The sequence below is a fragment of the Tympanuchus pallidicinctus genome, unplaced genomic scaffold (assembly GCF_026119805.1).
Source record: "Tympanuchus pallidicinctus isolate F22 unplaced genomic scaffold, pur_lepc_1.0 scaffold4, whole genome shotgun sequence".
Taxonomy (NCBI): domain Eukaryota; kingdom Metazoa; phylum Chordata; class Aves; order Galliformes; family Phasianidae; genus Tympanuchus; species Tympanuchus pallidicinctus.
In genome coordinates, this window is record NW_026294758.1 from 3,968,083 (window position 1) to 3,991,151 (window position 23,069).

The 23,069-nt window shown below is 43.6% G+C and overlaps 1 protein-coding gene across 5 annotated transcripts in view; it reads left to right on the forward strand.

The window, feature by feature from the left end:
• PALM2AKAP2 (PALM2 and AKAP2 fusion) overlaps positions 1-23,069 on the forward strand; it is a 249,014-nt gene that overhangs the window by 212,808 nt on the left and 13,137 nt on the right. For all 5 annotated transcript variants that reach the window (XM_052701322.1, XM_052701324.1, XM_052701325.1 and 2 more), the window contains one exon: positions 19,499-21,890. In XM_052701322.1, the coding sequence (XP_052557282.1) occupies positions 19,499-21,890 (2,392 nt within the window). The remainder of the gene's footprint in view (positions 1-19,498; positions 21,891-23,069) is intronic.

Genomic DNA, 23,069 nt, shown 5'->3' on the forward strand with positions numbered 1-23,069 from the left:
ACCAGCTTGAAGTTTCTTCCTTTGCCCTGAGTTCTGTCCTCTTGAGAAGCCACTGGAGCAGCACAGTGAGCCAGATGCCCATGCACTGTTGGGAACCTGAGGCAGAAGGTGGGAGCTGTGTGGCAGGAGCAGCTCTGCTGCTTTAGCCCCAGCCCTGCCGTGCCCCTCAGAGCGAGCGTGCAGCCAAGGTTTGTCCCAGATCTGCTGTGTGGCCAAACAGAGAGCACTGCTGAAACACCGAGCAGCGCTCCCAAGTTCAGTCTCTCAGTCTGGAAGTGATTGCAGCTTCAGTGCTTTCACATTAGCTGTTAATAAAGCACCTAAAATCTTGGCATCAACACCTTCTTGCACACTAAAGCCCCATTTACTCACCAGTCAATCAAAATAGAGGCAATGAGAAATAATGTGAATTTAATACTTCACCTGCAGTTGGGCACTGATGTCCACCAGGGTTAGGCAGTGCTTTTCACATGACCATCTGCTCACCTGTAGAGAGAAGAAGGACCACTGCCCTAGCAAGGCTCATACCTGAGCATTTAGCTTTCGTCTGCTGGAGAGAATGTGCCAAACAGCCAGAAAGGCACTGACTGCACATACACTGTGAACAGAATCTTTAAAACATTCATTAAAATGTTCAGTGAGGGAGGTAGAGGTTTTATCTTTCCATTAGGATAAAGACCTCTAGGCAAGAAGGATTTAAGGGAAAAAACAACAAAACCTGAGCAGAATATCTACAGACTGTGCTGCCACTGTGGTTTTTTGTTTGTTTTTTTTTTTCAAGCCTCTGTAGTCTTGCTCCAAAATACTGCATTAGCATGAGAAATTTCTCCTAAACACACACAGCCTTTTACTGATAGTCATCCTTCCTGATGTTTTGTTTTGTGCATGTAGGTGGAAGGATTGAAAATGGGCAAATTTTGCCTGAGTTTGATGCAAGAGCAAAAACCTGTGAACAGATGAGTGGTTTTCCTCTGATGGCCCTGGGTCCCTTGATGGTACTCTATTCAGAGGACAATAATTCAGCTACCTGTTTTTGGTGCTGGTTTGCTCTGCCTCTCTTCCTTGCTCCGTGTTATAATTCCAAGTAACATTTTCTCCCTGTTTACTCAATTATAAAAAGAGATTTCCTGCCTGCAGGGAGAGGAAGCACTGGCACAGAGCTGTTCATCAGGAGCTCCCAGGTAGAGCAACATGGATGCAATTCAGAGCCTTTCTGTATCTTGAGGGCAGCTTTAGGCTGTTTCAGTTGTTACACAGCCCCTTAGTCAGGGGCTGAACATCCCCAGCATTGGTTAAGTGCATGAGTGGGTGGTCTTTCAAGGCAGGCAGGCATTTTAAAGATGCTTGATTGAGATAATTTTGTAAAATTGAGATAATTTGTGGAAATGTTTTGAAGTGGTGCTTCTGCTGAGTGGTTTGATGTCTGTTTATGGAGGAACTGGAGAAATGCAAGGTGTTGTTTTGCCCATCATCCGTGCAACAGAAGGGGAGGTACCTATGCGCTGTATGGGTTTCTTGTTGCACCTTCTTTTTCCAGTATGTCCCTTAATATGTGCACTTGTGATGTCATCCCATGCTGCATCTGTGATTTATTCATCACATAAGAACATACATTGCAAAAAGCTGAGCAGCTTTCTCCAGACGTACAGTTTGCCATTGGAATTGCCTGTATGGGCCCATGCATAGCTGCATGAGATGACACTTGGCTTCAGTCACCCTCTGGCTCTGCAGCAGTTACCATCAGAGGACTCTTCCCTCTCCAGTTCCCCTAGCTATATGAAATGGCAGGTGGAGGAAGAAGTGAACCCTGGAGATATGATCTCTGTGACTGCCAGGTGTACCAAAGCTGGGAGAGCTTCCCACGGCCAAAGAGGCAGCTGCAGGCAGGACACACTGCCTAGTGCAATGTTGCCAATCGCTTTCCAGGACCCAGCAGCCTTGTCATTGTTAGAGCCTTAATTTGCTCAGCAGCTGGGTTGAGCCCAAGAAATCATTACAGGTTGATTTTATTGTTTGCTGTCTCTACTGTAATATGAGGAGGGAATTAAAAACAAATGTCTCAGTGCTGATGTTTGCATAGAGTGTGAGATAGAACATCAGCTTAAAGACCAACACATTACCCCAGACTGCAGCTGAACTCTTCAAAATGCAAACTGGGAAGACTGCTGGCAGTTTATGAGCCATGCTTAGTTGTCACATTCTGAGTACAATCCATACAGAGAATCTCAGCAGAAATCAGCTAATGCAGAAGTGGGATGAACCAGGTCAAACCACAGTACTTGTTCCATTACACGATCCTGCATGGAAGAGTGTGACATGGTGCACTCATCACCAACTCTTACACTGAGATGCAAGCAGATGGTAGGTGGAGGAAGTCAGAGGGGGAAGAGTGACAAACAACTCAAGAGAAAGCTGAAAGGAAAACCAAGACCAGTAAAAGGAAGAGAAAACTGGAAAAACCCAGAAAAGAGAAATTGCAGACACGTCTTGATGTGGGTGGTCATCATTCCTAGCTCTGCAGCTCCTGTTCCTCGATTAGCAGCAGCCCTCCCGTGGAGCCACTGCAATGCTCATAGCTGCCCAAGAGAAATGTGGCAGAGATGATGGGAGGTCTCATGTCATGTGTTAGGGACTCTTGCACAATTGGCAGTGGTGTCTGTCAGTGGTGAACATCTCTGTGGTTACACATGGCTTGAAGATGCCACTGCCTACAGAAATGCACCCAACAATCATGCCCATGTAGACATGGCAGAGCACCTAGAGAATGGGTTTTAGCAGCCAAGAGAGCCACCATATTTCTTCTCACTTTTTGTCCTTAGGCATGTCAGCTGCTGCATTTGTTAGATCTTGCAAACTGTGATTATGAGGTATTCTGGTGGATCATTTTTAAGAAACTCCTCTGTCTCAGATAGGCCAGAATCCCCTGATTTCCAATGAAGAGGCATTTAGTTGAAATGCAAAAGGCATTAAAGAGGGAGCATTCTCCGTCTGAATTCATTGGAACTAGAGCTTCAAAATGAAAATTGTGCATTCAGAATGAGTGTTCAAGATATTCACAACTACTGCCGTTTATTTTTATTTTGTCAAAATGGCGTAGACAATTCGTACAGCAGGGGAATACCAAAACTGTTTAAAAAAAATGGGGGGAGCAGGGTGGTTGGGGAAGAAGATGAATGGCTTTCTCCAGATAAGTCCCAGGTTAATGCACTGGTTCACCCAAAAGCATGGAATCTGTATGGTATGTTCTGAGGCCTGTCAATACTTAACACTTTGTAATGTATCTAGGGCCTTGTTCTTGTTATCTAGGTTATCTTGTGAATAGAAACTGACAAATATGGCAAAACAGTCTGATAGGATATTACTCATCGAAAAAATCACAGAATCACAGAATGGCCCAGGTTGGGAAGGACCTCAAGGATCATGAATCTCCAACCCCCTGCCACATACAGGCCACCAGTCTCCACATTTAATACTAGACCAGGCTGCCCAGGGCCCCATCCAATCTGGCCTTGAACGCCTCCAGGGACGGGGCATCCACGGCCTCTCTGGGCAGCCTGTTCCAGTACCTCACCGCTCTCTCTATAAAGAATTTCCCCCTGACATCCAACTTAAAACCATTTCCCCTTGTCCTGCAGTTATCGACCCTTTCCAAGAGTTGATTCCCCTTCTCTTTGTAGGCTCCCTTTAGGTACTCAAAGGCTGCAATGAGGTCACCCTTCTGAACAAGCCCAGCTCCCTCAGCCTGTCTTCATAGGGGAAGTGCTCTAACTCCTATAAGCTGTTCTAATTTCACAAGAACAGAGATTTACATAGTTTTTCACCATCCGTCCTTAAATGAGCAAAAATAGATGTGTAAGAGAAAAACACTGGAGGAGAAATAGTCATTGAAAATCATGTTGTAATGCACTTAGACAATAAAATGTAAGCTCTCCAGCATATTTAATGAATTAGCCATTTAGTATCTTCATCTTCCAAACCCTCTGTAACAAGATTTTGGTGTTGTATGCCTTTGATTTCAATTGATTTTTCCTCTAAAATAGGCATGACTTTGGTAGCCTCGGATACATTTCAGGATGGAGTATATGTAAAACCATAAGCATATGACTCAACTTTTGGAACGTGTTACCTTTCCTTATGATTATATGAATTTTAAGTGTATGTTTTCCTGACTGGTCCTAGAACATGTTATGTTGCCTGTGAATTTCTTGTCTCTTTGTGCCCCAAAACAGAAATGTTTCTTCAGCAATCTTCTTCACGACGATCTCCAAAGTGTGAAAGGCAGTTGAGATATTTCTAACCCAGCATTTTTTTAATAAGAAAATATTATTGCATCAGGAGGAGTATGCTTGTAGTGGACACAGTGCTTTTTCAGCACATTTGCTGTTGGCAAGCCCGTTCGTTTTTTTTCTCCTCACTTTGATAGCTGAATCTTATCACAGAAGGCAGTGCAATTTCAAGGGGGTCCCGTATGCCCAGAATTCACCTTCTGCCACAGCCTCACCTGCATAGAGAGAAATTTGCACTGATTAATTGCTTGAAGAGTTAACTAAATTTTAATACTGTGTATAAGATGTCATTCCAGACCATGCTTATACTTCTTTGTGCACTGCCATCAGTTTGGAGAACCTTAATTTTACAGCAGGCATCATTGTAAGAAATTGATAAGAGGTAGGAAAAGAAGCCAGTGCCTTTATGAAAGCTTAAAGCCTGGGCCCTGTTGGAAAACTAAACAAATTCCTTTAAACACGAGAAAATACAGTGCAGCTAAGGGCTGTATGTTTGTATTTCTTTTTTACCTGAAGATTCCTTACTAATTCCTGATATGTCTTTGCCCATTTGATCCGCAGCAGAGCGCTCACCTTGATGTGTAGGTCTGCAGTTAATGGATGGGAACGTCCTGTGTGTGTGGCAGATGCATGCTTATGATTTAAGCTGTGAACAGACATCTTACCTCTGTCTGCTCATCCCACAACTTTCTTAAAGTTGTAAGTTTGTGGATTTCTGGAACATAAACCGATCTTTTTAGACCAGGAAAAACACTCCTCCTCAGTGAAATGCAGGGAAGGTGCAGTTCTTTGAACTCCTAGACTGCTGGGATTTTACCTTTCCAGCTTTCTCTTTATGAGTTTACTTAAACATTGTGTCTGCTCAAAGCTGAGCCGTCTGTCTGCTGCAGCCCCACAGATTCTTGGGTTATGCTAGGAGGAACTTGTGGTAAGCCTGCTTTATTTAGCGTATTCAGCACAGACAAATGGAAGCCTCTCCTGATAATACCAAGTGCTTCTTCCAAAACCTCAGCTAACTGCAGGCAGCCTGAAGGGTTTCTGCTGTCTGCAGACCTCCAGCTCCCCCTACTTCAGTAGGTTTGCTCCAAACATGGAGAACAGTTTGACCCCACTGAAGAAATGCTAACTCCCATAACCCTGAGGTACCTTCTGTGCTTCGTCTGCACAGAATGTTTAACACCAAACTTAAATGCTCAGATTAGATTGAGTGAGCAGAAATCAACAGGCCTAACTGATTGGGAGGGCTGGGAGTTACCTAAACATTCTGTTCTGTTTTAAAACAAATATTTTTCTGTTGGCTTTTTCAGAATTTCCAAGGATCTTTGTTTCCAGTCACCTTATCTAAACAAATCAAAACAAGCTCTGTGCGCGCATTCCTTGCTACCACAATAATTGTCTTGGTTTTTTTTAACATTTTTTTCTTTCTTTCCTTCTTGCCTTTTCCTTTCTGTTAGCTTGAAGAACAGCTTCATCATTTAGGGCATTGTGTTAAGTGCTAACAGTATTTAAAATCAATCACAGGGAAGTTTTTTCAAGTTTTTCAGGGGCAAGAGCCTGCACAGCACAACTCTCATAGACTACAGGCCTGGAGCTATCCTGTGACCCCTCGGGTGTCCACCTGGCACTGGGGAGCACAAAGCAGTTGAAGTTGGCTTCAGCAGTGCAGAGTGGCTTCCTGCTTTCTACTGGGAGCTTGGGTCAATCCAGCTTGAATTACCACGCCTTTCCCACAAAGCAGAAACTCAACTGCTTGCTTACCTCTCTGATCAGGGATGTGGAGACAGACCAAGTCTTTCCCTTTGTATGTAGCATGCAACAAATATTAAGTGATTTGTTGTTTCCAATTCTTTTTGCTTGAGAAGCAGACACAGAGAAGAACAACAGACATTTACTGTAAATATATGAGAAACATAGCTTCGGTAGTGGCATGCCATATGACCTTCCTAACTTGTTTTTCCAGGCATCATCTTTCCGTGACACCTTGTGCTGTCAGCTGATTGGCATCTGTGACTCCAGCCCTTGTAATTTTGACAAGTTGCTTTACATTTGCCGTGCTGGGAGTTGTAAGCATGGCACATGCTGCTTTGTCTCTGAACTGATAAGGCCCCTGAGCCCCAGTTTTTAGGGCAGTCAAGTTTGAATGCATCTTTTAATAAGTAAGTGTTACCTATTCAACATGGGAAATAAGAAAGACGCACAGATTCAAGCCAAAAAGCATCAAGAGAGAGCCTCCAGGTATTCTGTGGGTTGGGTGGAGCACAAACTTGGTTCTCCCCATAGCTGAAAGTTTCTGGTGTGCAACTCCTTCTTGTATTATCCAGCTTGTCTCTTCAACAGAGATACAGGTACCTGGGAGTGTGAATATTTTTTCCCCATCTTGAGTCACCCACAGGATGCAAAGTACTGGTAAAAAACAAGAGCTAAGTGCTGCCTTATCAAGCTTTGGTGAGATACTTCCTTGAGGGAATGGATGTTGGTATCCATTTTTTTATAAACTCTGAGCAGCTATTCTCCTGCTGTCTTTTTCTGAAGTTTGGGTGTCCATGGAGAGGTCCATGCTGGAGAGTTTTGGGATGTTAGCAAGCTGTCCTTGCAGCCTTTCCACAGAAATTGGTTCTGTTTCTGCCTGATTCTGGTTGTCTTCTTAAGAACAGCAGGTCTGGTTACAGCACCAGGGGAAATTAAACTGACAGAGCCAATTTGTTCTCATAAAATAAATAGAAGTGGCCTTTGGGCTTAAAGCGCGTGATTTCCGCATCTGGAGAAGGAAGAACAATTAAGATTGCTCACCAGATTAAATTCTTTGTAATTACTGGTTATTAAATAGCTGCTGGAACATTAGGAAATATCCAAGAAAACTATTTATTTTTCACAAGCATTTTTGTATTTATTATAAAAGGCAGGACAGACTTTTGTCAGATTGGCTTCCCTGGATGCTGTAAGCAGATATGTTGCTCTCCCTGCTGAAAACTGAAAATCAGCTGATGAGCAGGGCCCTGTGGCCAGCATCACAGTGGGGTGGCGGGAAGGCAGGGGAGCGGGGACTGCAGTGTTGTTTCCTTTTAATGTGGTGAAAATGCTGAAGGACAGAGAAATTAACTGGAAAGATGTGGAACCAGTCAGTGACAGGGCTGACATGAGACTGGAGAAGGCTGACTGTATTCCTTATGGTTGTCATTTTACGCTGGATTTCTTGTACATCTGACCTTCACACCCATACTAATTTCTCAGACAGCTTGGCAAAGTAGTGTTATAGAGAAAATATTAAAAATGAGAGGGAGATCCTTAAAATGCTGATCAGTCGTTAACAGTCACATGCTCACACACCACTTCTACTTCCCATAGCCAGCCCTAAGGGGCACTTTCCGTTTTGCAGTAAAATCCAGACCAGTGACTCTGGTCTCTTAAGACCTTCCTTCATTCACAGGAAAGTTTGCAGTGATACAGAGGAGAGAGGTAACACTTTGCATAATGAGATGGGTGTTATGAAAAGATTGTTGTCGCAGAATGAAGTGGGGGAATATTTCTAGTATTTGTATTTTCTTCCACTATTGCATCATCACCAGAAATTGCAACCACCATTTTGTAACTTGAGGTGTCTGGCTCTCAGTAACATCTGCAGAATGTATTGTGCCCCATATACCGTGTCCCATCACATGTCCTGATGGTCTGCCAGCAAGAGCTGCTTTGAACTAAAGATGTCTTGCAAAGTTATAGGTGGAACTAGTTAGTCAAACTCTCACTTGTATGTTTCTTCTGCCTGTACAGGTGGCTTCAAGTGTGGAGAGGGGCAGTCCTGCTGCCAGGTAGAGTCTAGGTGCCTCTAGCTCTTCTCACTGAAAAGTTTAACTTAGGACTAAAAGGGGATATAACTTCCCTTTCTGAAAGACAGGTTTGGCTTCAGAGCTTCCTCAGATTGACAGCCAAAAATAATGAGCTGCTCGCCTCACACCAGCTTTTCATATATACAGATCCAGATACAGCTTTAATGTGCGTATGCTGCAAATTTGGAAGATTTAGAGGCCTGAAACGGGTAAATCATTTTGAAATTATTTTTTATTAGTAGTACAGTCATTTGTAGGTTGTAGAGTGAAAATGGCCTTTCTTTTTGTGAGAGCCTGACTTACATTCAGTTGTCATAGATGTATTCAGCAGGTGACAAGAAGCTTCTTGCCTACCCATTATAAAGCTGTGGAGACTTGCCTCATTTAGCATGGCTTGGCGAGGTGGCCAAGCATCATATAAGAAGTGAGCTACCACCAGTAGCAGCGCTGTTGGGTTTGGTTGTTGCTGGTAAGGAATGTCTGTTACTTCCCTCTGCTGGTGCCTGTGATGGTAAGGAATGTCTGTTACTTCCCTCTGCTGGTGCCTGTGATCAGTAGCCATGCATACACCCAGCCACATCTAAAGCTTCATGGACAATCTGCAGTGGCACTCCCAGCACCAAAACCTTAGCTGCCCAAAGCATTCTCCAAAAGCCAGACTGCACTGAAGCATGTGGGATGTGCCAGCAAGTTTCTTCAGACCTGCCCAATTTTGAACATGTACAGATTTCTCCTTAAAACAAAGCAGGAAAGGAAGAGGCTGAAGAACAGTAGCAGCAGGAAAGCAAATTAATATATTGTACGCAGTTCACTAGATGTGGGTCAGTAAAGTGTTCCATTCCTACCCTGAAGCTGTATCATCTGTAGTGTCATCTGTAAGGTCATCCTAAATTCAGTTCATTTAAACTCAAAGTCAGCTCACATTTTTAGGTTTAACTGCTGAGCCCCCAGGAAACATAACCCTGGGGTACTCAACCATCAAATCCCACAGGCAGCAGCAATGAATAAATGCGGGGCTGCAGGAAACACTGTGCCTTTTTCCCAGTCTCCCTCCCTTGTAATTGTTTTATAGTGTTCCCTGTCTGTAGTTATTTCACATGTGGCAGGCACATTTCCTGCAGGCACAAAGACTGCATCGTGCTCTGGGCCTCCTGAAGCAGAAGCTTACCCAGGGTGCCCTAAACATTTTGAGCTTCTGCCGTGAAAAGAGCAAAGTCAGTCTTTCCCTACTTCCTAGCAGGTGAAAACTGCTGCTGATTACAGCACAGAGCTTGTGAAGTCTGCTGGAATTCAGTTGCTGGAATGCGTGTTTTCCTCTTTGTGTGAATGGGCTGAGGGTGTGGGATGCTTCATTTTCTGGAACCAGCCCTCCCTCAGCCCCTCACATCACAGCCCAGTAGCATGCAGGAGAAGGAATTTGACCTAATGAGCCAAAAATAGTGACCGCTCCTGTGGAAATCAGCTTTTTTTGGTTTTGCTTCAGTTAAGAGAGAGTGAGAAAGGGTAAGCTAAGCTTTCTGACCTGTGGCTTGTGTCTTCTTTGCACCTTATCATTTCAGTGAGGGAGGAGTGCTTAAAATAATTAGTCACTTTTCCTGCAATTGCTGTGGGTGGAATTCATCGCTCTGTGGCTGTTCTGCTCAGTGCAACACCAGGAAGAGCTTTCAAAAGTTTGCAACCTTTTATTTATGCTTGATGCTGTAGAATATCAGTTCTAGAGATGAAAAATACTGTTATACATATATCCAGTGCATATCATTACCAGGGGTACCATCCACGCCTGCAGTACCTGCATCCTTCAGTCAGTACCAGCAAAATGTTTTTCAGTTAATCCTGTGATTGTTCTGGAGGTATGTTGCTCACTAGTAAGTGTGTTATATTCCTTGCTGCTGCAAAATAAACATCAGCTGATAGGGTTATATGTTCAGCCTCATCATTCCATTTGTCAGCACTGAAGGAATAAAGCCTGGTTTTGTGAGCTGCCACACAGAACAGCAGCAGCATTCCTGGCTTCCATGGCATTTGGTGCACACTGTGACACTTAGCTTGCCTGCACTTGGAGAGCATGGCTTTTAGCTCCCAGAAAGGGAGAGGGGTGCTTTTCCTATCCGTTAGCAAGTTGTCTGAGAAGTACAGTGAAAGCAACCCTTTATATAACAGCTCTCCAGACTGCATGACTTTGCCAACATTAAATTAATTAAGTAATATTTTTTTGTTTTTTCTGTGATTAAGGGAAAAGAAAACCCACACTGAGGGGCTGGAGCCTTCTCAAGCAGCAGCTTGAGATGGAGTGGTTGGTTTGTTTAGCACCATTTCTCCCCACTGTTATCTTAATTCTCCAGCTGCTGAAAGAGCAAGTGATGAATGCCTTGATCAAATAATATCCTAATGTTGTCCAGATGTGCAGTTGGTCACTTAATCAGTGGGTTTTTGGCAGAAGTAGAAGGAATAATGAGTCTTTGGTTGGAAGAGGAGAGGAGAGCAGGGGCAGAGGGATGGGACATAGTAGGTGCTGAAAAGGAATGTTTTATTCCCTGGAATTTGCCAACTGCCTTTTTCCCAAGTAAGGAATTTTTAAAAATTTCCAGTCCAAGTCTCACTTCAACTGAAATATTCTCCTGCAAGAGGCAGTGGGATGACCATAGTGCTGTGCTTGTGTTGTGAGTAAAGCCTCAGATGAAATTGCATAATACTCTCAATTCTGGGCTCACACAGTTGGTCATATGTGTAGCCTGGGTACAGTGGCATGTGGAGAAATTACTGACATCCTCCTTCTTAGAAACTGTAGACATTTGGCCTTTTAGTAGCAAAACTGGTCTCTACAATCTGTAGTCTGTCCTCTTCCGCTGTTCAATATTACTAGGTTGCAGGCAGAAATGCTGTGTTAAACTCACCTGATCATTTTGGCTAGCTTGCATTCATATTTACCAATAGCAATTTTTTTTTATGAGTGTTTACTATTGAATAGGTATTCTTGTACGTGTCATCCACAGAATTATGTTATATGTGTGCCCATCAAGGAAGAGCCCTGTGGATTGCACTCTACCAGTGACAAGGTTTGGGCTCTTGTATAAAAGCTGTAGTCTGTAGTCCACATGCTGTTGTAACCATGTAGTGTTTCTGGTAAAAGGGGTTGGAGTTGGAGCACTGGAATAGTTTCCCCAGGGAAGCTGTAGAGTCTCTTTCTCTGAAGATATTCAGGTTCTACCTGGACAACAACCTGTATGACCTGCTGTAGGAAACATGTTCCGCAGGGGTTTTGCAGGGGTTTTGCAGGGGGGTTGGACTTCATAGTCTCAAGAGGTCCCTTCCAACCCCTGTGATTCTGTGATTCTGTGGTGTGAAAGCATGTTTCCGTGGTGGTTTCCTGACACACTACAGAATGTGGTAGAGAATCAGAGAGTGTGGCTGACAGTAGATGTTGTGCCAGACTCTCCCTGGAAGAGGCTTTGTTCCCAGTCTGTGCACAGCACAGCTATTCACAGAGGCTTCACTTATATCCTTTGATCACCCTCATACTTTCTGTCTCTCCACTTACGTTATCCAATTGATTTTTGAGCTAGGACTAGATCAGTTTTCCTCTTTCTTAATGTCCCCTCAGTTTTCCTTTGGTAATGTGTCAGTGATTTGCTTTTGGCTGAGTCTGGAGGTAACAGCCTATCATAGATTTTAGATAGAGCTAAATATAAACTCAGACCATGCTAAGCCATTGTATGTAATGATAAATCTTTGCAGAGAGTTAAAGGGGTTTAAAGTGACCCCATTTCCTTAAGAAACTGAGGAGAAGACAATCTATGGGCCACGCAAGCCTGTTGGCTGGTCCAGATCTGATTTCCTAACCCTTCAAATGCTCATCATTTGTAGAGAAATAAACATTGGCTGTTTGTGCTCCAGGCAGACGCTGTAAGTACATGAGATTCACTGCACAGTGCAGCTACCTAAGCATTTTTTTACTTAAGTAGATTTTGCTGTGATGGGTCTTAACCTAATGGATGAGTACACTTGTAGCAAGTCCTACTGATAGAGCCAAAGCATCAGTAATAATTCTTAATCTTTTTCATCTCACAAAGAGAAACAAATGTTTAGCCTTCTTTGTCCACATTTCTGAGCATAATTTCTTCCCTGAACCCTCTCTGCATCATCACCCAAAACTGTTAAGCTCCAATCTTGAGTAGGCCTGCTCTTTAGAAGTGAAGCAAGTATTAGTTAGGCTTTAGGAAATAGAGGATGTGTGAGCTCTAGCAACCAGTGTTTGGGAAGTGAAGAAAGTGCCAACCTCAGCTTTGTGTGCAATAGTGCATAGGTGCTTGCTTCAGTTGAGGCTATCCATTCCTGCTCTGCTGCCCTTGAAAGCAGGCAGTGAAAGCATGCCAGCACAGAGAGATCCTGTGTCTTTGTTCAGAAAATGCAGTTTAGGCCATTTATGTAAGATTTGCAGAGCATTGTCAAACACCGAAAGAATCTGTATCATCAGAATTTAATCATTTAATTTTATACTAGTACATCTCTGAAAGCCTCCTTGTGAGCATGCAGCAGGTTTGTCTCCATTCTGAAGCATATTAAAACGGTTTTCCCAGCAACATCAGATCTGCTTGGGGAGCGAGTGAACCTTGTGGCCTATTGTCTCCATTTGCTGCCTTCTTCCAGCCTCTGTCTAACCCAGATTCCTTCCTGAGGAGCTCTCTTTCTCATGTACCAGAATGATTAATATGCCAGTATTTTCCTCTGGATTTCGCTCTTACAGAGGATGGTGGTAACTTCATTTTTGAGATGGAAAAGAACCTCCCACCCCCTGATGAAAAGACCGAGGAATTTGGGAAATCCCCTTGTCTCATTGTTCTTTGGTTTAAGTGACCGTAAAGGTCACCCTTTCCTAGCACTGACATTATCTGGATGGGCAGGAGAGTAATAAAAGCACGGTTTGGTATAGCGTCTTTTCCACTCCCTGCTGGGACCAGGTCACGCTTTACCAAAGCAGTTGTTCCCTTCTTGCTGTGTGTTGGAAAGATTTCAGCTGTGGAATTCAGTGAAACGATGGTTTTTCGTGCATGCATTCAGAGCTGTATGCTGCTTAGTTCAATATTTATACTTGGTGCTTTGTCAGACTGAAGACTTTCCTGTCCTTACTGAATAAAGCTTTTTCTTCTTTCCCTTACCATATGCAGGGCTGGGCATTAAGGAGTCCTTCTCGCAGCACAGCCCTGAGATCCAGGCTCTGAGCCGCCAGCACTGGGTGCAAGTGTGACAGCTCTTGGCAAAAGCCCTTATCAGTGGGTCACTTTCAGCTGTGACAAAGAAATTCTCCTGTTCCTTAAAGAATAGAACCTGTAGTGGATGATTTTAGGGCAGTGTAATGCCCCTTGTGTGCTGGTCAGATGTGCTGCTCTGCATTTCAGCCTGCAAACTGCTGCACATCCCCACATAGCAGTGGAGACTGCTCCCCATCCTCTCAACATGTGAAATGCTCTTCTCTGGCTCATCAGAGCATCCTGCTTTCTGGATACTGCTAGAAAGCGGGGGTGGTGGAGTGTAGCAGCTCCATGATGCTGTCGTTTCTGAATGAAAGTTTAATCACAGCTTCCTGTAATTTCAGATTTGCGTCTTGGTTGCCTTACAGCTGAATAGAGCTGTCACAGCGAGGTGAACCAATCCTGCACACTGTAGCAAGTGAGGCTGTATAACCATCACATTTGAATGATTTCTCTGGCATTTATTTTTTATCAAAGGTGTATTTCTGCTAATTCAGCAGCTAACAGCCTTCTGTCCGTAAGTATTAATTTCCATATAGATCATGTTGCCCTTGTAGGTGTTTCATTGCAATTACAGTTTTTGCAGGAATGAAAATATTTAACGAAAAAATAATTAGCCTTTTGGGTTGTTAGGTTTGTGTGTGTGTGTGTGCGTGTGTGTGTGTACGTGGGTTTGTTGTTGTTGTCTTTTTGCTTTTCTTATCAATAGCTGCGCAAGCATTTAATTTCAGAAGGGAAGGTATCTGTTCTTCTAGACCCAGTAGCAATAACTGAAATCCAGTCGGAAGGACTGCAGGTTCTTCACATAGGAAGCAGATCTGTGTTTTTAGAGAATGACTGATAGAAAATAACCGGCTAAAAGGATCCTACCTAAAGAAGGCTGCCTCTGATTTACATGCCTTGGTGTTAGGGAGAAGTCATGTTATTCCATAGATGGTTCACTTCAGCATTTTCTTCACTGAGGACACAGAAGATACTGAAACTCCAATAATGTGTTTGGGAAAACACAGTGTCATTCAGTATGTACTTGTCATTGAAATATCCTTCCATGCCTCATATGCTCATCATTAAGGGATTTATATATTTCTTCCTTTTCTGAGGCACTTTCTTCCACCCTTAATTTATTACACCAGCAAAAGAAAATTGGACTTCAATTTGATAAAAGAGCCCTATTGTGCATCACATGAGGAAGCTGCAGTCTGTGGCTCAGCTGGAATGAAAGAGAATATTGCAAAGACTTTCACGTGCTTTCTGAGTAAATGCAATAACAGCTCCTCTAAAATAGTCAAGAAAAGCAGCATATGGAAAAACACTCACAAAATGTCACACAGCAAGCTCTCCGAGTAGCAACTTGTTTGGATGCTGTATCTTCACATCCCTTTTTGCTCTCTGTATTCCTAAAGAAACTCCCACTGCTTTTTAGGGGAAATTAGTGTGGAATTGCATTGATTTTAGACTGCACACTGTGATTTCTGAAGTGCTTTGAAGGAGATGAACCAGCTTTTCATTAAGAAAATTTGTCCATTGTACTCTCTGGCTATCTCAGTCAAGTTGTTGAAGAGCGAAGCCAGCTGCTCACAAAGAACATCATTTTTGACACTCAACTCGAATGAATTTCAGTCATCAAGAGTGGTTTGCGTCCATGTATTGAGGACACCATGTACTGCTCTGAGAGAGGAACAGGCTAGGTTTTGCTTTTGTGCACAGGCACAATTATGAATCAAACTATTCAAGGTAGTGCCAGCATGTGTCTGACAAGTTCTGAATTCAGCAAAATTTGGCAACAGGATGTGAGGATTTTTTTTTCTAAAATCTGAACTCTGTGCAACTTCATTGAGTGAAAAATGATAATTTACTTGGGATAACTTTCTCCATGGTGTTTTCAGAACTTTGGTGAGTAAAAGTATCACTCAGAAAATGGGATATTTTGCTACGAGAGAGAGAGGACAACACTTTTTGTTTGTATGTGTTTGTTTTAATGGAAAGGCTCAATTCCTTTAGGGAGTGTTTGAGCAGCGATCCCATTCCAATCCTTGAGTCCCCATCGTCAGCTTCATCTCGTAAAGGTTTGGCCTGTTTCTTCAGTATGGTGCCTGCAAAGACTCCCCTGGGGAGCAGGCCCATCCCAGCAGCAACAAAGGGGATCACTGTGTTTTGAGAGCTGGAGGTGGGCAGCACCCTGACCCTATTACTAGGTGGAGCTAATATAATTTTGCTTTTCCTTTTTTTCCCCATTGAGAATTTCAGCATTTGCGTGTCATACCAGTCTTCCATTTCTTTGGTAAAATGCCTGCTGTTTCAAGAGTGAGCAGAGCAGTCCCTGTCAAGGCTGGGAGGTTTCTCGGTGGGTATGGTGACTAGAATCCCTGAGCTGCATACACCATCTGCATCTTTGCAATGCTCGGGACTGGGTCCGCCCATGGTACAGATGGTGTCCAGTTCTTCAAAACAGGGAGCTGAATGAAAACAGGCTCTTTCTTGAAGTTTTGCCAGTCAACCCCCTAGCAAATCCATCATCGGGTTCCTTCTGCTTTGCACAGAGACTTCAGAGAAGCAGGCCAAAACAGTAGAATACAATTCACATCAGCAGGGAGGTGTGGATTACTGAATCAACCATACTCAAGTGTGTTTCTAAGTTATATTTCTGTACTAAAACTCCTAGAGGTGTGGTAAGCCCAAGCATTAGATCCACAAACTGAGGATAGAGGGCTGAACAAAGCAGTGGCACAGTGATCTGGCGATGGGAGGAGGAGCAGGGTCACTACAGGACTGCTGCAAAGGAAGACAGAGAAATGGGAAGCCCACAGTGCCAGTGATGCCTTGAGATGAGCAGTATGAAGCAATGTTGTGAAACTTGGAGTGACCAGTAGAAGCCTGCCATGTTGTATTTTAGATTTTTTTAATCTCTTAGTTGTTTTAAATTTTAATGTTTAATCTCACCTTGTTTTTTTGTTTTTTTGGTTTTTTTTGCCATGACGTCTCTTGGGAAGAATGTGGATGTGTCTGTGAAGGACTGCCTCCCACTTGGTGTCACATGCATTTCTGTTGGATCAAACAAAGGAAGGCACTGGCTGTACATTTGCTGGGTCTTGCTGCTAGAACACCCACCATTTTTTCCTCCTAAAACATCTGAATGCTCAAACACTTAGACTTTTGTAGATGAAGAATTCAGCCAAGAAGGAAGTATGCTAATAATTCTCCAGGCTGCTAATAACTGCAGTTTACTAAAGTGCAGCAGCATTGTACAAATGGCAATAATTACACTTGCATCTTGACTTAAACAGAAAGAAATGAATGCATATTCAGAGAGGGTGTAAATGTAACAGTAATTTCTGGAAAGTGCAGTGTACAGGAATTGCTGCTAAGGCAACATTGCCAGTTGCAGCAGGGGTTGAATGCTGGCCCTCCCTCATTTACAGACTTTTATTACTAGTTTTGAGACAGCTGCTCTCAGTGGGCGGTGTATATGAAGGTGCTGGTGTGTGCAGCAGCAGCAGCCCCTGGCAAGCTCTGCTCCTCCTGCCAAGCAGCCTCGATGGGGCTGTAGTTTCCCATTCTCTTCCCATCACCATGTCCTCGTCCTGACCATTCCCAGCTGGTTCTCCTGACAATTTGGTCTATGTCCATCCATATGATCTTTCCAGTTTTGTCCTCATATAATTCATCCATGGGTTGACTTCTGCTTCATACCAGAGGCATCTGGAACATTCCCTCCTCATTGTCCTGAAAGCGCCCTGAGATTATATAAGAATGTGTTGAGGGGAAAACAAGGAATCATTATAAATACAATTATTTTTCCTTCCTCCATTCCTTGGTTTACTCCCCTGCAGAGAGCCCATCCCTACTCACAATTTTTAATCCTTGGCAAAGAAAGGCCTCTCCCCATGAGGAGCAATGTTTCCTCATAGGTATATGTATAATTGTCGTGCTTACTAGATGATTACATGTGCCACACTAATTGTGCAACACGTGCACTCTCAGAAGTACATGCTGCCGTAAATGCCTGCCCTGATTAGGCAGTTGCATGTATATGCCTTAATTGTGAGCCGTGGATTGCAGCTATGATGAAGGGATGAGCTATTACTCATTAAGAAATCGACTGATGAAGTACTTCACTTTTGGTTATGTTCCCTAAAGGCAACATGAATGCCCAAACATGACCTGATCCCAAAGTATCTGTGTACATTGGTGCAGTGATAGCAGTAGCGCAGTGTTAGCTATGAGGTCTCGGGGGCAGCAGCAGGTGTATTGCTAGCTCCAGATGTTAGCAGGAGCTTGACAGCATGCTCATCTCAGGTGTGAAGGGCCAGCAGCCCTGTATAGAAGCTTAAGTCCCTCCGCTCAAACTGCTCCAGGTAGCAGGTGGTCCTCTTTTTGGTGTCAGCAAGTCTGACAGGGGAGACTTGAACCCAGAACTCAGAAAGAAATTGCAGTTTTAGGCCTGTTGTGAATACCTGTTGAATATGACACTAGGAGCTCTGCAGGCAGCTATTCTTGTATTTTCGGGTTTAATCAAAGTTTCGTTCTTACTTTGATTATTCTGCGCATGTTTGCAGAATACCTGCTTGCTTGGATTTATCTTTACTCAGGCTGAGGACAGAGCTGACCACAGTTAGACATATAAATTGTAAACAATGCAATATGCTTTAAGGAGAGCACTGGTAGAAACTTAAGCTTGAGAATATGTAGGTTCAACAGAAGGTGCAGTGAAAGTAGAACCAACTAAATAGGTAAGATGTGTTGACAAAAGAAAGTTGTTTGTTTGCCTGTTCTTAAAGGTGTTTTCTAGCACTTAAGTATGATTGAAAAGAAAATCTCTGATGGATGAAGGTAGCATTATCTTCAGCTCTGTACAAGGGCATGATTAGACAAGAAATTCTTTCAAAATGCTTTTAGAAGAGCTCTTCTGCCTGGCTCAAATTCTTCAGGGTGTGTCAAATGCATTTTACTGCCCATGTAAACCCAGAGGCAGTGTTATTGTTTAGGTAGCTGGTAAGATCCTTGTGCTCTTGGCTGGTCATTTTCTGCTGCATTGTGTACTAACAGAGTGCATGATGCATGGTGGCAAGGACAGCTGTGGCCAGCTGACAGGAGTGACCTTTCTGGGGAGCCACTGTGTTTGGAGGATTTGGTCAGTGGCGTTTGCTTCCCAAATCCATGCTTCAGCAGTAGTTCTGTATAAGAGCTTATGTGAAAAAGGAGCCAGAGACGTCAGAATGCAAGTTTCTGTGTTAAAGCATTTGATTATGTGAATAGGCATGCTGTGTTTGGTTGTTTTGAGATCGTATTGTGTTCTGAGAAAATTACCAAGCTGTCCTAGGAGGATGGTGTTGGTAATGTCTTCATCATGAGGAAATATGAGTCCAGTGCATCTGTGCTGCAGGGGAAAGAGTGAGAAGACCATGATTCTGTTGGTCCCTGTTGTGCCTCCTGTGGTGATCTCCATGCTGTGGGAGACATGAATGCTTCCTGCCTCCCAGCTCCAGTTGCATGTGGGTTTCTGTGTGGGCTGGAGAAAGACTCCATGTTTTTTCCAGCACTGTGTAATTCTACCCTGTGTTTGATGGCTGAGATTGATCCACTGAGAAATGAACATTTCCTGGTGTCATCTCGTCCTTTTCCTGATGTGGAATGAGTTGCCTGCTGTTTCTGCATGTTAGCATCTGCTTTTGCAAGATGGAGACAGTAATGCTTATCAGCTGTGGATGTATTCTGAGGTTTTCTTTAGGTGTGGAAAACATTTGTAAAAAACCATGTTGATAGGTGCTGTGTGCTGCACGTGCAAGCCTTTCAAGAACCTGAACTGTTAAATCATTAGTAACTTGAAAATCCAAACCTCATTTTTAGTGGCAGACCAGGACACAGGCCTGGAATAATGACAAGTTAGGATGATAACCATTTGGGAGATATTTAAATGAAAGTTTGTTTTTGTTTTAGTGCCCTGTTCACTTTATAGTAAGTTAACTTTCTATTTTTTGTAAGTACTAATTATTTGCCATGGCTTCTAATTTTGTGAAGAACTCTTTTAATCTCGAGTTTAGGAACTGCTACGGTTTGCTTTCCAGATGGTGTTTAGTCTGCAGAAAATACAATGCTTCTCTTCAGGACTTCATCAAAGTTTTGTTCTGTTTTATTTTAGAAATCTTCCAGAATCCCTGAGGATGACATCAGGTTAAAAAAAAGTAGAGACCAAAACTGTGCCAATTTCTTGGAGCCAGCTACTGCGCTTGCTACAAAGGAAGAAAAAATGGAAATTGAAGTTCCAGTTTCTGAGCATAAAAGCATCACCACAGTGGCTTCACCACATCCCATAGACAATCCAACCCACCTCTTTTCTTCTGCTGCCAGCCACAATGGACTTAAGGACAGGCATGAATCTCTGGACAGTGAAGTTGCTAAAGAGATCAGATATCTAGATGAAGTGCTGGAGGCAAACTGCTGTGATTCTTCTGCTGATAATACCTTTAATGGGACATCCTCTCCTCAGCTAAGTGCAGTCACCATCATGGATGGCTCAGGTGCTTCAGTTAATGTCTCTAATGATTCAGTACCCAATGCAAGGGAAGAAAATATAGCTGACAAGCAGGCGCCCTTGGTTGTTAAACCACGTGAAGCTAGTACAGCAGGTGAAAGCCTGAACTCTAATGGCCATTCCTTGGGTGGACTGAAGGAAGACACTGGGGAAAGTTTGAAGATACCAGGAAGTCCCACTTCTTCAAACAGTTCTAGAAGATCTTCTAAGGATGGAGAAACAACTCTTACAACCCTTAAGAAAGAGGCTAAGTTTGAACTCCGAGCTTTCCATGAGGACAAAAAGCCCTCTAAGCTCTTTGAAGATGAAGATGAGAAAGAAAAGTATAGGGTCCGCAAAGTGAGACCATCAGAGGAAATGATAGAACTTGAAAAAGAAAGAAGGGAGCTCATTAAAAGCCAGGCTGTCAAGAAAAACCCTAACATTGCCGCCAAGTGGTGGAACCCTCCCCAGGAGAAGACTCTGGAGGAACAACTGGATGAAGAGCATTTGGAATCCCACAAAAAGTATAAGGAGCGCAAGGAGAGACTGCAGCAGCAAAGTGCAACACCAACATCTCCCAAACAGGTCAGCTGCTCCTTTGTACCACCAGAGCCAGTGAATATCAAGAAAGAGGATATTGTCACAGAGCAAATTGATTTCTCAGCTGCCAGGAAGCAATTCCAACTGATGGAGCATTCAGGTCCATCTCAGGGTCAGGTCCCACCAAGGCGATCTGGAACACCCAAAATGTTCTCCGTCAAACCGTTCTATAAAAGCCTCAATCCTTCAAATGCAGACAGGCCTCTCTCCACTATTACAAGACCTGTTTCAATGTATGGACAAACAGGTCAACATGAGGGTAATGACATCACTGTTGTCAAAGCACAGAAAGTCTCCTATTCTTCAGAGGAAGATACAAATGCTCAGAGCAACAGTGCTGACCCAATAAGAGAGTTACCATGTAGTGATAGCTCCAGAGCTGGACAGGCCTCGAAACTGTGGTCAGAGGATGGAGAATTCATGAGTGCAAGAGCTGTCTTCACGGTGGTGAAGGATGATGTACAGGGTGTGCTAGACCATCTCCCAAAGTCAGCCAGCGCCTCCTCCCCTCCCGAGGAGCTTGACTCCGGTTTGGATGACTTGTCTGTAAGATCTCAGGATACCACTGTCTTGGAGACTCTTTCCAATGACTTCAGCATGGATAACATCAGTGACAGTGGTGCCTCTAATGAAACTATGAGTGCCCTGCAAGAAAGCTCACTGGCAGATTTCTCCCTGCCACAGACCCCGCAGACCGATACTCCAGCAGAGTGCAGGGGTGAAGGCATGTCCAAATCATTCAGTGACCCAGGCTGTGACTCACTGTCTTCTGCCTTGGCAGATTCTATGCTGATGGACAACCAGCTGGAATACCACGCTGGTCTGCTTGTTCAAAATGCCATCCAACAAGCCATAGCCGAACAGGCAGATAAAACAAATGGCAAGGAAGAGAAAATCCCAGCAGAGCAGGATATCTCTGCCAAAGAGCAGCCGGCCACCACCAGGCTATCTTCAGCCTCCAAGGAGCAGCAGAACCCAGTATTTAAGCCACCCCAGGTGTCTTCACCTGTTCAAGAAAAAAGGGACACCATACCAAAGACTTCAAAAGAAGACAACTCAGGACTCAGAGAAGGGAAGAGTTTGCAGCAGTCGCCCGTGTACTCTGCCAGCCAGCCATTCCTTGTGGAGGAGAACAGGCACGAAGTCAGTTACTTCAGCAAGTATTCAGAGGCAGCCGAGCTGAGGAGCACTGCCTCCATCCTTGCCACGCAGGAACCTGAAGTGACCGTGGGCCCTTTCAAGTTACGATCAAGGAAGCAGCGGACTTTGTCAATGATAGAAGAAGAAATCAGAGCTGCCCAGGAGCGGGAAGAGGAGCTGAAGAGGCAGCGGCAAGGTCTGCAGATGGCACCAAGCCCCGTCACGAAGAGCGCACCACCCCTGCCCACCAGAACAGTGTCTTACAAAACTGCACCAGGTAAGAACCCAACACACTGGAGAGGAAATGTAATGCAACAAAAAGGTCAGGTCAGATTCATTTTTTTGCCGTTTTTGACTGAATGCAGGATGTCTGTTTTAGAGGGTGTGGGAGAGTTGCCATGATTTTATCTTCTTGGAAACTGCAGTATTCAAGCAGGAGGAAGGCATGCGACAACCCAGATTTCCCTCTATGTGGAAATGTCCAACTGGGGATGCTTTCTGTTTTTCCTGAACATAGCACAGAGCTAATAATCATATCCTATTGATCGTTATTAGAAGAGGATGCACCGCATTCATCTTATGCCACATTGTAGCATAATGTGTTTATCACTGCTCTCCTCCAATCACCCAAAATTAAATTTAACATCATCATGAGAAATGATCGGCAGCATTTTTTGGAGGTATGCAGCTATTTGAAAAATGAGCATGCAACACTCTTGCAAGTCATTAAGGAAGTGCAAAGATAGCTGGCATTTACAGGTTTTAGATCAGATTTTGTTTGTTTTGCTTTCTCTTATCAGATGTTACTTGGCTTTCTTGATAAACTTGGGTAAAAAGATGCCCAGAGCTGAGCCGTTACATGTATTTCAGTTGATGTCATACATTACTTCATTGCACAGGTATTAGAAACAAAGTGTTTAGTGGGTTCAATAGAAGTCCTTTTCTGGCTGATCAGCTTCTGGTTCTTTGTGCTGGCTGACATGCACAGCAGTTACAGTGTAACAGTTTTTCTTTTCCCTCTATGAAGAGACTGAACTAGCACTTGTCCCTTCCATATGTGTCCTGGAAAGAGCAAACAAAACAAAAAACAGCAGCACTTGTCTGGCTTATTTCTTTTGTAGTGATTTTCATGAATACAGACCTGGGTGTGCCTTGCAAGCACTTGGAAGTTTTAATTAAGCGTGGTCATTGTGAAGAAGTATTAATTTTACCCAGTGTATTTATAGTCCATCCTTTTTTTTCAATGGATGCAAGCATAATCAAGTCAGTCAGTGGTGCTTCCAGGGCTTGTGCAGTTAATCATGCTTCCAAAACTTGTGCAGGATGTTTTCTTTTTAAATTCACTGAAGACTAAAAGCAAGGCTGGACTGAGTCCTTAATGCAATCTAAGTTTTGAGCTGAAGTGTCACACAACATATAAATAGCTAACACTTGGTTTTGTTTCTTCTGTAGAGAG